The sequence below is a fragment of the Monodon monoceros genome, unplaced genomic scaffold (assembly GCF_005190385.1).
Source record: "Monodon monoceros isolate NGI ecotype Baffin Bay Population unplaced genomic scaffold, NGI_Narwhal_1 Super_Scaffold_21, whole genome shotgun sequence".
Lineage (NCBI taxonomy): Eukaryota > Metazoa > Chordata > Mammalia > Artiodactyla > Monodontidae > Monodon > Monodon monoceros.
The window spans coordinates 151,167,810-151,184,397 of NW_021703778.1; the positions used below are offsets into that span (position 1 = coordinate 151,167,810).

General features: G+C 38.7%; 1 protein-coding gene across 23 annotated transcripts in view; it reads left to right on the forward strand.

Annotated features, from left to right (window-relative positions):
* The window catches only part of NRXN3 (neurexin 3), a 1,692,180-nt gene that overhangs the window by 1,499,513 nt on the left and 176,079 nt on the right, over positions 1 to 16,588 (forward strand). For all 23 annotated transcript variants that reach the window (XR_003795953.1, XR_003795956.1, XR_003795954.1 and 20 more), the window contains one exon: positions 881 to 1,052. Coding sequence is in view for 19 of the 23 variants with exons in the window: in XM_029238319.1 (XP_029094152.1) it covers positions 881 to 1,052 (172 nt within the window). In the remaining 4 variants the exon portion in view is untranslated. The remainder of the gene's footprint in view (positions 1 to 880; positions 1,053 to 16,588) is intronic.

Sequence of the window (16,588 nt, forward strand, 5' to 3'; positions counted from 1 at the left end):
TCCAACTCTTAGTCATAGGTTGTTAAAGGAGAAGAGTACGAGTTTTAATAACATTGTTATTTATATTTCAGTGTTTCTGGGCACTTCCCAGGGTGTGGATGATGTCACCACCATCACCTTCACTGCCCTAATGTTACTCTTCTGGAATTCATTGTGTTTTCCCTCCCAGAAGTCTATGTAGGGCCACAGAGGTTCTTTTCTGCTGTGTGACATAAAGCTATAGCACTGAATATTACCTCCTCCTTTGGCTTAACCTTAGGAACAGGGCTACAAGTGTGGGAAGGGTGCCAGCATCTGACTTGGAAAACCCCAGTTCAGTTTCACTGGGCCCCACTGAGGATATATTTCCTATGTTCTTTATACCTACAGAAAGTATCACCAAGAGTAAGTCTATAGTGCTAGCTCCTATGGTTTGGGCTCCTAACCATTCTATACCCCTCCTCTTGGCCTTGTTTGCCCCCCAGAGTGCAAGCAGGCTTGCATTTCCTCTTTAATCCTAAATCTGAATTGTGAAGTAACCTACAATTCAGTGTCTGATTAGCCTCTTCTAGAAAACATGCCTAATTCATCTCACAGAACCTTGCAGTGTCATTACTCACTTGTTAGGTAGTTCTGTGGTTCCAGCTTTGATATCTGTTGAGGGCAATCCAATGATGTAACCTGTGCAGTGCAGCCTCTGAGAGCAATTTGGGTGGTTTTGTATCATTGGCTTTTATGTTCAGGATGAAAGCCCATGGAGAAATGTAGGATACTATTATTAACTTCAAGCCGACAGCTCTCTCTGGGTACCTACAGATTCATTGTTAGTTGGAGGATCAACTTTAAAGGGAGAAAACCTTGTGGTTAGTGATAACTTGCCTTTTGTGTTTCTTTATTATAGGAACAGGGGAAAATTGGAGTTGTCTTCAATATTGGCACAGTTGACATCTCCATCAAAGAGGAGAGGACCCCGGTAAATGATGGCAAATACCACGTGGTGCGCTTTACCAGGAACGGCGGCAATGCCACGCTTCAGGTGGACAACTGGCCAGTGAATGAGCATTATCCCACAGGTACATGTTTTACTCTCAATGACCAGACTCTCTTTTGTTCTCCCATTCTTACTTCTAACTGGTGATTTTCTCATGACTGTCACCACATCATTAAAACACTGAATATTAAGCACACATTCATATTTTTTGGATGAAAAAAGAAGTGATTTCTTTCGGACTTGGTCCAGTACAGGGAGCTCCTGGAGACTTACTAACTATGCACTGAACACTTACTTTGTCCATCTGATTAATACTGCTGCCTGGCTCATGCCAAATACAATGATTATGGATTTTCCGGGGCACTGCAAAGGATGAGCAATGGAGGGAAGGGTACACCATCTCTAAAATAAACTATTGTCAGTAATCATGGAATAATCAATATGAGATCTGGGCTTTGTGGTGCCATGTAGTCAGGTGTGATTGAACATACAGATGGCCAGAGATGGCAGAAAGACTGTGAAAGGAAGTGTACTAAACTTGAGATGATGAACATCAAGTCAGAGTAACAATGAGAGAAAATCTACGGGTGGAATTCCATTCATTTCGCTGACTTGGCCAGTTTTTGCTCCCTCGCTTACACTAGCCTGCCTTGATTTTCAGAGGTTGGTCCTAGTAGGCCTTTGAATAGCAGGCACACTGGTGTGGGAGGGAGAGGGGCTGATCATCTGTTGGTATTTTATAGTCAAGGAGCATCACCAACAAACTCCCGGAGTCAGGTGGCCAAGTCCAGGACAATGGGGGGAAGGTTGCCTTCTTTCAAAAGATCATTCAAATAACCCCTTAGCTTGCCCTCTCATCCCTCACTTCTACCAGGAAAGAGCCCTGAACCCTGATCATAAAAGTGCCAGGAATGGAAGGGAAAATACTTTAGCTAAAGGCCTTTGTTCCATCGTTACATTATCACCTGGTAGATGCAAGAGAATAGCTCAGAATATTGAACTTGTCACTAATGTGGACATTTATGCTATGTCTAACTCTCTTATCTCCTACACTCCAAACGGCCCATCATTTTCTCACTGTTATCTTCTTACTTCCTTTATAGTGAGGTGAGCACAGAGGTAAGGAAGCTGGAAGCACATTTCCAGAAATGTAAGAGCCCTTTAGCTAATAATCATCACACTTGAGAGAAATACGTAAATTTGCCTATTTGTGGCCCAAGAATGTTGAATGACTCGAAGGCTGTGATTATTTTTTCATGCCTAAGTTAGCGTTACTTTTCTTTAAATGCCAATTAGAAGTAACTGTGCTACTGGGTTTTTCCTGTTAGCCAGGGTCTTCCTATGTCTGCTTTAAGTATTATGGGAGCATTCTCAAGGAGCATACAAGACCCCCAAAATACTGAAGCAAAAAGCCCCACCCACTCATTTATCTACCATCTCAGTCTCTGTACCATATCCAGCTCAGTCTCTGCTGGGAGTCTTTTCACATACTACCCTTAGCACTTCTTAGATTAAGGCACAAAAATGACCGTGTGCATTTATCTTTGAGACTTTGAAGAAAGCCAGAGGTGTTAGCAGCTACTGTGAATTCTCATCGTCATCCAAATGCACTAGACACTAATAGACCTGATTTTTAAATGCTTCTTAAACTCTGGGGGATGAGCGATGGGAGGAATCGAAATAGCCTAAAATCTTAAAAACTGTTAACTTGTTCATAAGAAAAATCAATCCCTCTCTATGCATATTATCATTGGCCCTGATACTGTTGCTGTAGGGTCTGTTGTGTTTCTATTAGGAATTTCAAAGATTCTAAATTGATGCCAACCACTTGCCCTGAGCCAATATAGGATTCTGAGTTTGCTGCCAGAAATGAGAAGCCTCTTTAATGGTCATTTTTAAAACCACGTAAGAAAACCAGTGACCCTTGCTGTGTGCCTATCTCTTTGTATGTTTAGTTCCAAATTACGGGTTGCTTCCTATGTTTTCAAAACAGAACAAACCTTTCTTTAATGGCATTGCTTCCCACTGAAAACCATTATTACTAGTAACTGTTGGTAACTGTCATTTGGTAATAATATGTGTTGTTATTACAGGACATGATACAGTAAAGCAGTTATAAGTATGGGCTTTGGAGTCAACTGGCTAGAGTTGGGATCTTGGTGCCATTAGCTATAATTCTGAGGCCCACTATATTAAGACCTTGAAAGCCCTAAGCACTAAAATATTTGGTGCATGTCCCCACAAATAATTCAAAATATAACAACTATAAACTAAGTGTAAGAATTTCTAACAGTTCTGACTTTTCTTCTCTGATGATCACTATAATGCTTTCAAAATATATCAGATTCTTCCTCCCCACATTCTCATTTGTTACCCTCTCTGCTTTCTTGGTTCTCTAGGTAAGTGCTTATTCCTCCTATTTGGTGATCCAGTTCCAAACCTTAGGCAAGATATTGAACCTCCCGTCTCTGTTTCTGAGTCTATACGATGGGATGATGATAATACTTACTTTCTAGGGCTAATGTGAATATGCATGTAAAATACCCAACATAATGCTGGGTCAGTTAAGTCAATACTCAATGAACGTTAGCTATGAGGATTACCAAACATTTGAGTAGCATTTTTTGGTATTATATATTCACTCATATAGACTACTTCATTTTGACTATTAAATAGCCTGTAAATTAGGTAGGGTAGGTATTTTTATTCTCCATTTCAAATTTAAAATGAGACCCAGGGAGAGATTGTGTTTTTTCTATGAGAGAATAGTCATGAGAGAATTGTAAATGAGGGACAGAACTAGGACCAGAGTCTCCTGTTCCCAGCTGAGCACAATTTCCAATATTGCTCCCATAGCAAAATGGGGGATATTTTGAAAGATGAATAGATAGAAATGAGCATCTTTCTTGTGTCATCTTAGATTTATTCCTTTTCTTAAAGTATCATGTTCCAAAGATCAGTAACCACACAAAGGTGGTTATTGTGAGATGGGGAGTCGAAAATCCTCTTTTAAAAAAGAAAAGTTTTCTTAGCTGTGCTAAAAGACTCATTTGTAATGAGACGAAGCTGTCCTCCTAACAATGATGGCAATGTGCTTCCATGAAGCAACTCAAAGAATACTGAGTATTTAAAGGAGCTGTCACCTTACTCCATTGCCTAGATTGGAAAATGGCTTTGGGAAGTCCAACATTCTAGTTGGACTAGGACTTCCTAGGAGTGGCTCACTTTTTCAGCCTTGGATACCTTATTTTCTCTCCCACCTGCTTCCCTGTGCTACTGAAAGGATCCATGTTGCTAAATTTAAAGCTCCATTAGAGCAATCTGGCAATATTTATTTAATTTATTTTAAACGATAAGATCAAAATAACCCCTGTATCTAGGTATCAAAAAATAAAGCCACCTGGTCATGCAATCTTGACACAGTTTCTGCAAAAATGATGTATCCATTCTTTTTCCAAGCCATTCTGTTTTATCAATAGTGATAAGTCTATAAACCAACAAGAGGAGTTCAGTTGTGCTACTTGTCTATAGCTAACATTTAAACAGTAGAGAAATATAACTCCTACAGAATATTCACTTACGTCATCTCACTCGGAAGGCATACTCTCAGGAAACCGTGTCTGCTCTCCAGGTCCCTGTGCACCAGGATGAGTGGGTCAACTCCAGAACCTTCTCATACTCATTTATAGGATTTTATGTGCCTCTACTGAAACATCCCACTGTGAAGTATTTAGAAACCAGCTGGGCCCATGGCATGTAGCACTGACGTTTTGTGAATCAGGAAGGATCCAAAATGAAAATACTTCTATAGCCATCAGAATCTTGTATCACTTAATTCTGGGAGATATAACTCAAAAGCAGCTTCTTTCTTTGAACCTGAAAATAGAAAGGCTAAGGAACACGAGAGGGAAATAAAAGAAGAATCAGCCCAGAGTTATCCAGGCACTGACAAATGGACAAATGTTCCTTATAAAGCCTCTAATTGCTGTCTTGACACAATGCAGTGGAGGGGACAAGAGAGGGGAGGTGAACGGTGAGTTGAGCATGAGAAATTAATTTTAGCCCCAGCTCTAGGTCCCCTGGGAGGCTGAGCTGACTGGGGCTGTTAAAGATCCTCTCTCTGCTGTGAATAGGTGACTGGTTATGTCATCAGGGCTTTCAGAACACTGAACATGGTACAGGAAGGGGCTTTTTAGGTCAGAGCCAGGCTTCCTGGAACATGAAGACTGATAAGCAGCTTCAATGCGTAGGACTTTCCATCTTCCCATGGCAGGTGGTGCTGAGGAGAGCAGAGTCTCAATGTTTTTTTCCCTTTTCCTTGATACCGCACACTAAGTTCACGGAAGTGCTCTTGATTGGTTTCCCTTTCCTCGGTCAGTAAAATGTCCACCGATGACCTATGCTTCAATCCTGCTTGACCACCCAACTCAGATCATGGAAAACATGTAGACGTGGCTCCCCTTCAAGGACACTGGATGGGAAAACTCTTTCTTTATATTTGAATGTTTCAAGTTCCAAAGAACATTTTCTTTATAGGGACTGAAAGTAAAAACATTTCTATAGTGCTTACTGATGCTCTAAGTGCCTTCCTGCGCATCACTGCGTGTGTGCCTCACTCCCTCCTGTGAGGGTACTTGCTTTGGTATTATGACCACCATACTCATATGAAGGTTACATTGTTGAGGCTCTGAGAGTCAAAATAACTTGCCCGATATCACACAGTTGAGGGGCAGACTCAGGATTCCTATCCTGATACTCAAATTGCACCCCCTCAAATTTCTTCCTCATTTTCCTATCTCCTATCAATTTTATTGATACTGACACAAGGTTATTAGTTTTGTTGTTTTTTCCATTGCAGTATCCTCAAATAGAAGTCCTTGCCTGGACTCGCTTAGTTAGTAGCGTTCCTCAGCCTTGATGCTATTGAGATTTGGGGCTGGATAATTCTTTGCTGGGCGGGGCTGCCCTGTGCATTGTAGGATGTTTGTCAGAATCCGTAATTTCCACCCCCTTGATGCCAGTAGCATCTCCACAAACGCCAAATGTCTGCTGGGGGACAAAACTGCCCCCATTTGAGAATTACCGAGTTAAAGAAAGTCTCCAACATATTTTATTTCAAATGCTTATTATCCTTTCATTGTTTAGACAGTATGCATGGGGGTAAGAGAGATTTTTTTTGTTCACATCTCATCCTAGATTATTGAGACTTTGAAGGGTTAAAAACAAGCCTGCGTACTTGACATAATGCTGAAATTTCTCAGGCCTTGGGTTTTCATTAATTCCTAGCCAGGAGGTTTTCTTTCCTTTTCTTTCGTCTTTGCCTGCAAACATTTGAGGCCTTGCCAGATTTGAAGCACACATTAAAATAAGCCCCATCTACCTGCTCATTCATCCGTTCAGGACTAGTGTTACTTTCAGTTCGACTGCAAAAAAAACATAGATAGTGAAGTCCTGCAAAGGGAATAGGAAGCATAAATACAACCAAAAGGGAAAGCCATATTTGAGCATGGTTTTAAGACTGTAGCGATATAGCATCAACACGAGAGAGGCTTACTTAGTGAATGTGTTTGAACATTGCTAAGTACATTTTAAAATCATCTTGCAATAAGTTCTTCAAACATTTGGTCACAAAATGTATCAATCAATCAATCAAACCAGTGCATGCTAAATACTTGCATTGCTAAATAGTCATTTTTTTCCAATTTGTCAGGAACGAATTAGGACTCACATGTAGGTGAGTTTCCATTTCCAAGGGACTTTTAACTTGCTAGGGTTGGTGATGTGTGTGTGTGTGTGTGTGTGTGTGTGTGTGTGTGTGTGTGTGTAAAGCAGCATCCTTTAACCTAGCTGCCAATGATATTCTCTTGGGAATTTTTTAAAAATCTGTGGATGCTCAGGCCCCAGTCCCAGGTAATCAAATTTAATTGGTCTGGGGTGTGGCCCATGTATCAGCAGCTTCAGTATCACCTGGGAGGTTGTTAAAAATGCAGAACCTTGGGCCCCACCCCAAACCTACTGAATTAGAATCTGAATTTAACAAGGTCCCCAGGTGACTCATGTGCACAGTAAAAATTGAGAAGCACTGGTCCAGGCATCAGTATTTTTAGGGAGCTCCTAAGTGATTCTATATGCAGCTAGGTTTGAGAATCACTGGTATTTAGAAAGCTAAAAATGTCTCTTTTTCTTCATTCAGACTGCGTGCTGGTGCTGTTCAATATGGTAGCCACTAACCACACGTAGCCACACTTGCAATGTGACTGGTATGACTGAGGCCCTGAAGGTTTACTTTTATTGTGCAATTATTATGTCCTAGGCACTGAGGGATTTAAATGCATGTTTCACTCAATCCTCAGGCTGACACTATTAGGCTAGTGGCTCATGGCTGGTATTGGACGGTGCAGGACTAGGATATACTGTCTCTTATTTCCTTCTATCTGTTTTACATAATGTAAATCTTCATTTATACCATTAATAAAATAATGGGCCTTTACCTTCATACACCTTCTGAACTCATCTAATGTGTTTTGTCTTTACACAGTCACTGGGATAATAACTCCACTCAATTCATGGGGCTGTTGTCCCAGAGATGTAGAAAATGGAGATGCCACCATCTCTCGGCCAAACTCATCCAGATGGTGATGGCTGCTCTTGGTTGAGCGTTTACTACATACTCTGTACTTTATGTTCAATATCTTATTTAGCCTTAATATAACACTAGAGGTCAGTGTTAGTACTATCCCCATTTTACAGACTAAGAACAGTTCCAAGAGCTCAGGTACTTACCTGGCTCACAGCGTAAGTGGAAACGCTGGTACTCCAACCCAAGACCACCTGACTTGAGAGTTCTAGTTTTTCATCACACTCTGCTCCTTCCAGGGATTCACTTTGATACCCTAGAACACTTGCAAGCCCCAGGAATTCTGGTCTTATCCCAAGTCTTGACAATTTAGAATTTTTCTCTCAAGTTAAATTTTCAATTTCTGCCAAGTTAGAAGTCAGCGCTAACCTGGGCATTTATGACATTTGCCTTCCTCTACACCATCGCTCAGGCCTTGGGGACTTGGAGCGTCTTTCCTTTCATGATCCCATTTTACCTTCTATCAACATATCTAAGTGGACAGGAAGAGCTTTATTAAATTATTAAATGAAAGTCTATTTTACTGTTTCATGGTCTCACTTGGAGAATGAGAGAGTGGTGAGAAAGTGCTTAGTATTTTTTTCTTTAATTTTTGTTTTATCAGACAAACCTCCTTTCTCTTCTGTGAATTCCCAGCTACAAGATAAATAGCCTTGTATCTTACAAGTTAAATACAATTACTGCTATCAAACCTAGAGCCTTTCTCTCCCTGTAAATGTCTCTTAGAAGCTGATAAGAGTTTCAAGGCAAACTGTGGGCTTCTGCCTAATGCTAAGATTAAACATAACCACCCAGAAGACAAAAAGACAAGCATGTGTACATAGATGTATGTAACATATATTTACATATATTCACATATGCTTACATATATACTTAATCATCCTATGGAAGAGAAGAACATTTCTGATAGACACAGACACACGTAGCACGTGAGCACATGGACACATGGCATATGCTCCTGAGACATTGAGCTAACACATGACTCAAGGTTATTTATAAAATAATTAAATAGCACACAAAGGAGCTTGTCATAATGATGAAGCTGTCTATCAGATAATATGATAGCAATTATAGTAACTAAAGAGATTTATTTGTGAACAGGGCAGTCCTTTTGATCTAGAGGGCTGTTGAGCAAAAGAATAATTTTCCTGGAAAATTCTGTAGGACTTTATAAAGTGCACACCTTAGTTTTAAGTCCTGGTTTATGTTTTTCTCATCTTCAGTAGACCATCTTTGGATTTAAAGAAACTGGATTTTTACTAATTAAAATGTGCACGATAATTGTTTATTTACCCATAAGTTAAATATTATACGTATTATAGTCCAGGGACTCAATGAAATAAGTTATGAGAAATTTGAGGGTCACTTCTAGGCACTATTTAAGTAGGAATGTAACAAAAAAGATTTCTTAATTTCTATGAACAGTGAGTACATTTTTATTAAACCAAATCCATGGAATGATACTTTGAAGATTAGAATTACAGTATGGTCACAATGTTATGTGATTTTCAAATTTCATTTGAGATAGTGTGACATAAGAATACTAATAACATCTTACTCTTTGCAAGGCCTTTATAATAAGAATTCTTCTGAATTAAAACAGTCATCAAATATTGCATAATTTCAAAGCTGGGCTAAGTGAATTACAAGTTTTATTTGTCCTATTGTCACAGAGAAGCTCCAGTTTAAGTAGTAAATGAAATTATGGCCTGCAGAATTTGTCCTTAATTATGAAAATCTAGAATTATTATCCTAACCTAAAACACAATTACCCTATACTGTTTTCTCTCTGCCCCAGAGTTATGTGGGCAGCAAATGTCCTAACACACACCCAAGAGTATAGCTTTATTTATAGGAAAACTTCCCAATTTTCAGTCTCTTCAATTTAAGCTTTGCACAAGTTTGCAGGGTCCATGTAGTTATTTAAAGCCTAAAAAAGAATGTTTAGCTTCTTCGAGGAAAATAGTACATAAATATCCAATAATAATAATATATATTCACATACAGTATGTCATTTATAATTCTATAAAGCACAGAGGGTAATGAAAGGCACTCTAAACTGTAAATCACTCAAATCGATTGTAATCATATTGCAGCTCATCTCAAAGAGATAAAGACCTTCCACTCCTCTGAAATCCCTGTCAATACCCCAGCAGGCTAAAGAAAGGGGAAAGGAGGGTCAGAGGAAGAAGGACAGATGAGTCAAAGTTAAAGAGGCACTTTTAATCTTCAGTTCATGAAGTTAATGTGGATTGGATTAGATTCCCAGTGATAGTTACAGTTTGCGCCATGAGGTGCATTTCTTTTCCACATGGTAGTTTTATAGCTTTACCGTAAGTCCCTGACATTGTGTTGGCCTGGTTGGAGGGATCTGACAAATGCCAATGATGGATATGCAGTGCTGCATAAGAACACTTGGGGACCAGGTACAGGATTAGAAAATGACAGTTTAAGTCAAAAGCTAAAGGTTATAGCAAAACAAATTAAGGAAGTAAGTGAATAATAGGCCAGAAAAAAATTTTATATTGCATTTTCAAATAGCAGAAACACTTCAAACGTCTTTTTATTAACTGATGTTGCCTTTTATATAAAAAAAAGGTGTTGCTAATCTCCTTCCTCATCAGTGGAGTGGGTTTGAGTGGAGTGGTCTCCTTATGCATTCATTCATTCACCGTTCAACAAATGTTTATTCAAAGTCTACTTTACATGTGAATCCAAGCTAGGTGATGGCCATGCAGTGGGAAATAAAACAAAACCCCTGCCCTCAAGGATTTTATAGTCTAGTAGAAGAGGAATGCATGTACCCAAGCAAGATAATCTTAATACTAAATTTTATTGTGCAGTTATTCAGTCTCAAGCACTGAACTGAGTTCTTATATTAAATCTTCACAGTAGCCCTAAGAGGTAGAGACTATTTTTGTCACCATTTTACAGATAGGAATATGGAGGTTTATGACATTAATTCCCAGGGTCATAAACTAGTACTTAAAGACCTGCAACTCAAGTCTGTATCTCTTAGAAGCAAACTTAATGCTTCTATGCTCTATACTACATTGTACCTGCAGTTCCAAAGAGTGCAACAGGGTGCTATCAGGTGAGATCTGGGTTCAGTGGCACACGTAAGTGTCTGATGGAGCCTGAGGACCAGACAAGGGTGGGCATAGGATGGAATTTGGGCTGTAACCTTGGGCTCTCTAGGACAATGCTAACAAGTTCTGTTCCCCTACCTAGACATACACAAGCATAAACTGTGACCTGACCTACACCTTTCACACTGAGGGAACTAATGGGCAGGCATCGTGCATAGATTGTTTCACTTAGTGTAATCTGTCCAATACTCGCAAGAGAGAAATATTAATCTCCCTCTTTTACAGATGAATAAACCAAGGCTCAAGGAGCTTGAGCATATTTGCTGCAGTCACAGGGCCAGAAAGTGTCAACACTGGGATTCTACACAGATTTGTTTGTTCCTACACTCCTCTCCCTTTCTGCTACCCTACTTTTCCATCTGTTTCCCAGGAGCATTCCAGTGTGCACTGTATATGGAGCTCAAATTCATTTGGTTGACAGATGTACATTCACATGCAAATTTACTATTGTTTCTCACATCCCGGTGCATGCAGTACACTCTGTAATCACATTATTAAACATTTACTAGAAATGTGCTTCTGCCCGATGCACAATTGCCAGTCTCAATGTTTAATTAAACTCGATTTGTCTTCATTTTAATCACATCATAGAAATGTGGTTTTCTCAGAGTCCAGTGGTGAAATCTTCATTCCAAATGCCTACCAGTGTTTCAGAGCTGTATATCCTGGATAAGGGAATGAGGAGAGAACAAAATATCCTTGCATAAAGGATTTTAAGGGAATAATGTTAGTTAATAATAGATAATACTGACATAGTACTTATTCTGTGCCAGGTTCGTGGATTATCATATTGAATCCTTCTTACAGCGTCCTGGAAAGGGATTCTGTTATTATTCCCATTTTAGAGATGAGGAAACTGAGTCTCAGAGAGGTTAGGTAACGTACTCTCCAGTATCATACAACTAGTAGGTGATAGGACCAATTTGGATTTGAATATAGGCATGGAGACGCTGATAACCTTTATTTAGAGAAACTTTTTCTGCAAAAGGCCAAATAATGAATATTATTGTCTTTGCAAAGCCAGAAGGTCTTTGTTGCAGCTATTTAACGCTGCCGTTACAGTGCAAAACCAACCATAGACAATTCATAAATGAATAGACACGGCTGTGTTCTAATAAAACAATATACAAAAACAAGCTGTGAAGAGCCAGATTTGCTACTCCTTTGTAGGTGGGGGCCCCCTGGTCTAGATTATGCATGTTTTGAAACTTATAGCTGTTTTTACTGACCGATAAGCTTTATTTTATGGGCTATGTCATCTCTGTTTGGAATAAAGGGAGAAAGATAATCTCTAAGTGGATGAGTTAAATCGCAAGAGACACAGAAAATAGTACTTCTATGTAGAGTAGCATAGACCGAATGGTGAGGTTAATTCAGGATCAAGAAGTGGACGGATGCGTCACTGGGACAGGCCATTTACCTGTACTTAAACAAAAACCCAACCATACATACACCCCTTTCCTAACTGAACACCAAAGACATAGATTCAGTTTACCTTTATTTCTGTTATGCTGTGCATCGCTTAGAGCAAGATTTGAAAACAGCCAACAGGAAGCATGATTATTTCTCTAGTTCTGTTACTTCTACTTAGTAACCGTAAGTTTTGGAGCTCTGAATACACTTTTCTCCCCTCTCTCCTGAGGGGAGTCGCATACTTTCCTTTTGAATTCATGGTTTTTGTTATCCACTGGCTTAGCTGCCCTCGCCTATTCTTCATAGCCCTTCCGTATAAAGGTGCCAACTGGCCTCTTAGCATTTATCTTTTCTTCTCCCTGCTCCCTGATATGTACATCTTCTAAGTTCCAGAGAACGTTCTCTTCATTTTCTTGGCATTGGCTGTCCCTAACCTGCCGATGAGAGCATCCTGCTTGAAATTCTGCTCTGTTTCTGGCCATTGATCTCCTTTTATGAGGGTGAACTCTCCTTAGATGTGACTCAGTCCACTTCCTGCTGCTGAGTTTTAGGGACCTTAGATTCTGTTCTCCTGTTTATTAAAGGAACGAGAACCAGGTTGTACGTTTTTTGTATATACACACAATCATGACAAGTTTAAGATAAATTTCAAAACATCAGTCTAAGACAGACCAGATTTTATTTATGCAAAATAGAGTTTCCTTCACATTTTACTAACTTCAGTATTGATTGTAATAAAGTTATTAAGAAAAAGTCAGAGTTCCCACCACCAGAAAAGAAAGCATGTACCACCAGACTTGGCTCCTGATAGCTCAAGAGAGTGACCACGGCTTTGCTAATTACCCCCCTTTTTTAAAGTCAAAGTGGCTGTATAATACATGCTCAGTAAATGTTACACTGCACAACTCTACTGAGATTATTGTTGATGACCTCTGATTCTATTGTCTGCATGTACACAATAACAATATACACAGATAAAGAGCGTCCTTTACAAGCATTAGATATACATAAAAAGTCCATTTTAAAAGCAACAGAAAAATATCAAATGTTTTATTATGAATAACTTTTAAGATTTTACTGTAGAGTTTTTCTTTGTTGAAACAATTAAATCTAATTTTAGTAAAATATCTTTACATTAGTCAGGTGATTCTCGGTAGGTCTCAAAGGGTAGATTTCCCAGTGTACTTAGACAAATTGATAAAAGGGAGGAAGGAGAACATTTAGGCATCTATGAAGTTAAAAATAAAGAGCTAAGTATAAATCTAAAATAAGTGTAAAGTAAAAGTAAATCTAAAGTCTTCTCAGACAGCCAGTGTTTAGAAATACTTACTTCATTTTGAAACCTATATAAAACTGTTTTGAGATGCTGACTGTTTCAAATAAAATAGGAATTTATATAAGTGAAGCACAAACTGAAATAGAATTGAAATGCTTTTAGACTTTCAAAATGAATACTTGGATATTTTTACTGAATTTTCTGTGCGGTAAGGGTGGGGCTGGACCTCTGGGAGAGGTAAAAGTGAAGGCAATACATGAAAAAGGGTATCTTGTTCTCAGGGAGCAATTGAGATCTCCTACAGGTGATAAACCAAGTGAAATCTAATAGTTTTGCTTCATTTTGTGACTTTCTCCCACTATGGCCTCAGAGGATTGTGAGCTCCAAGTAGGCTCATAAAGGGAATTTTGAAATACTCTTAATAGATCTGTTCTTGAAATAAGTCAACTGAACTGAGCAAGGTAGTGTGCCAACACAGTGACTCACAGCCCTGGCCAACCCTGATCCCAGACCTTTACGACAAGTCCCTAGTCTCATTGCCATTCTCAAGAGTTGTATACAATTCATCTGCAACACGTGTTCCAAGGCCACGTTCCTGGTGGTCTGGTTGACATGTGATAGTAGTTATAAATGTCGCCCACAAACGCATAGGCCAAAACATTAATGAACTTTTCAGCCAGTAAATCCAGCTCATTCTTTGGCTGCATGGCTACCTAGCTGCCTCATTCTGCCAAGCTACAGTCGCTTTAATTTTTTCTGGTCAGATAGAACAGTCAAGGTAAGTGGACTTTGTTCCTCTCTCCTCTGGCTTTGATTCCTTGATTTGTGCCACTACCCCAACTGTAGCTACTTAGAACCAGCAAAGTGTTGACTAGAGGGCTGAACAGTGTGAGCAATAATTGTGTACCTTCAAACCTCACTGCCTTTTACACGTGTAGTTGTGGTCGAAATACCAATGACATAGCCAACCTCTAGGGACAGAAGCCACCCTAGTATCTACATTCCTTTGTTAACAGAAACCATTCAGATTCTTTACTGAAAGCATCTATCTCTGTAAATCCCTGTGCTAGGAACTGAATAATAGGAATTGGACCATTATTCAATTAGAACTTTTTAAAGTCAATAGGATAAGTAAGGAGAAAATCTCCATATATCTTTACTACTCACTGTGTCTAGGTTCTACTTTCTGAGTCACACTCAAAGGTAAGTCTTTGAAAGAAAAACAATAAATGAAGTAAATCTTTGGACAGCATCCTTGAGTTTTGGTTAGACGGAAAATTTCAGTCCCCATTCAGAAGTCTAGGCACTTGTGAGGATTCCAATGTGATTTAAATAAACCACCATCCCTGAAAATCAGAAATGAAAATATAAACCCAAGAAAACTGCATGCTCTACCTGTCTCATCTCTTGTCCTAATAATAAAACACCTTGTACTCACCAATGTTCTAAGTGATTTTTGACAAGACAGCAGTGGTACATCAATAGGACTGGAGTAAGCAAATCGAGACACTCAAGGCTTCTTTTAATCTCTTGAATCATTATTGCAAAGATAAAAGTGGATTTCTGAAAGAGTAAATTTCAAAGGAACCTAGCAGTTGGAATGGTGAAAATACTAGTTCATCTGGTCCATTTCCCTGGTTGGTTTAGAAATTTCTACACAATATGGACTACTCTAATTTGACTAGTATAATTTGAAATATCACAGATGATAGAGTTTGCTTCTTCCATCAAGAGAATAGATCTGTCTGATATCTCCTCCTTGGCTTTTATAAAAAAAAATTGATCAATTCCATTATTATTAGAGATGACATTTGAAACTATTCTGAATCATTCTTTAAATCCTGGATATTTATTTCTTACGGATATCCAGGAGCTGTTTCTTGTTGAAAGGTGCAAGGTTTTATGGAGAACATGCAAAGACATTCTTTCCTTTGAGATATCTATAAAATCTCTCTTCTTTTACAGGATACATATACACACACATCATTGGGTAATATAAAAAACGTTGCATTTGCCCAGCACAAATAAATACATTTAAATATAAAATAGCCTACAGATCTTTAGACATATTCTTCAGGTAACCAAGATTTATTATCATGTATTTAATGTCATATTAAGTGACTGAAAGAAGGAAGTCATTAATATTTTATTTATATGCCTCACATTTGTAGGTTTTCAGAGATTATGAGAACTTTAGTAACCATCTAACCGTCAAAGCTAATAAGTTAATCATTTATTAGAGTCAGGATACCTGCCTCTGTTTGAGGCAGCAGTAGTCATCAATTTCACGAGTATTCTTGAGCACTTAAGATGTGTCAGTGTTTGGTGTCATTGTGTGTTAGGGAGGGGATTGTGTGTAGGATGGTGTAAAAAGATTGTTTAAACAAAAAAAACGAAACCTTGTTAAGGTGATTATAATTTCACACCAAAGGAGAAAAACCATGCCCGCAAGAACTGATGTAGTGTAGGGTAGTGGTGGCAGGTAAATATTTGAAATGTGTCCATAATTTTACATAATCATTGACCACTTTCTTAAAAGTGGGGGGGAAAAAAGCCCTAATTTTTTTAAAAAAATGCTGTTCTGGCTATCACATTTATAATATGAACTAATATTGGAGTCATGACATAAGCTGTGATATACTTCTAATTATTGGCAAATATGTGTTGCTTGAGTTGCCGGTCAAAACACTTAGCAGTGTTAGTTGTCCTTTCTCTTTATTGAACCCCTTAGTCAGTAAATTTTGGTCATTTTTAATGCTTTTCTCTAGAGTCTAACTGCCATTGACATGCTAAAATAATACTATTCTGATACCAGCTGTTAAGGCCCAGGAAAATGACTTTTAAACTCATCCATGAATTTATAAAGGCTGCTTTTTGTAATCCATAAGCTTTAAAAAGGGGCTGAAGATGCAGTGCCTGGTTTTAAAAGCCAAGGTTGCAAGGCAGGAATGTGTTTTGTCTCATTTTGGTCTTTAATTCAATGCTTTGCTTTGTTTTTATTTTGTATTAGTAGGAAGTGTGAGGGGGAATATCCTTCTATTCTAAACCTAGGTAAAGCCATTCATGACCAGAGATTATTTGTACCCTGCAAGAACATAAACGGTTTGGTTTGGTTGGGTTTAGAAGGCTGGGGTTAGTGAAGG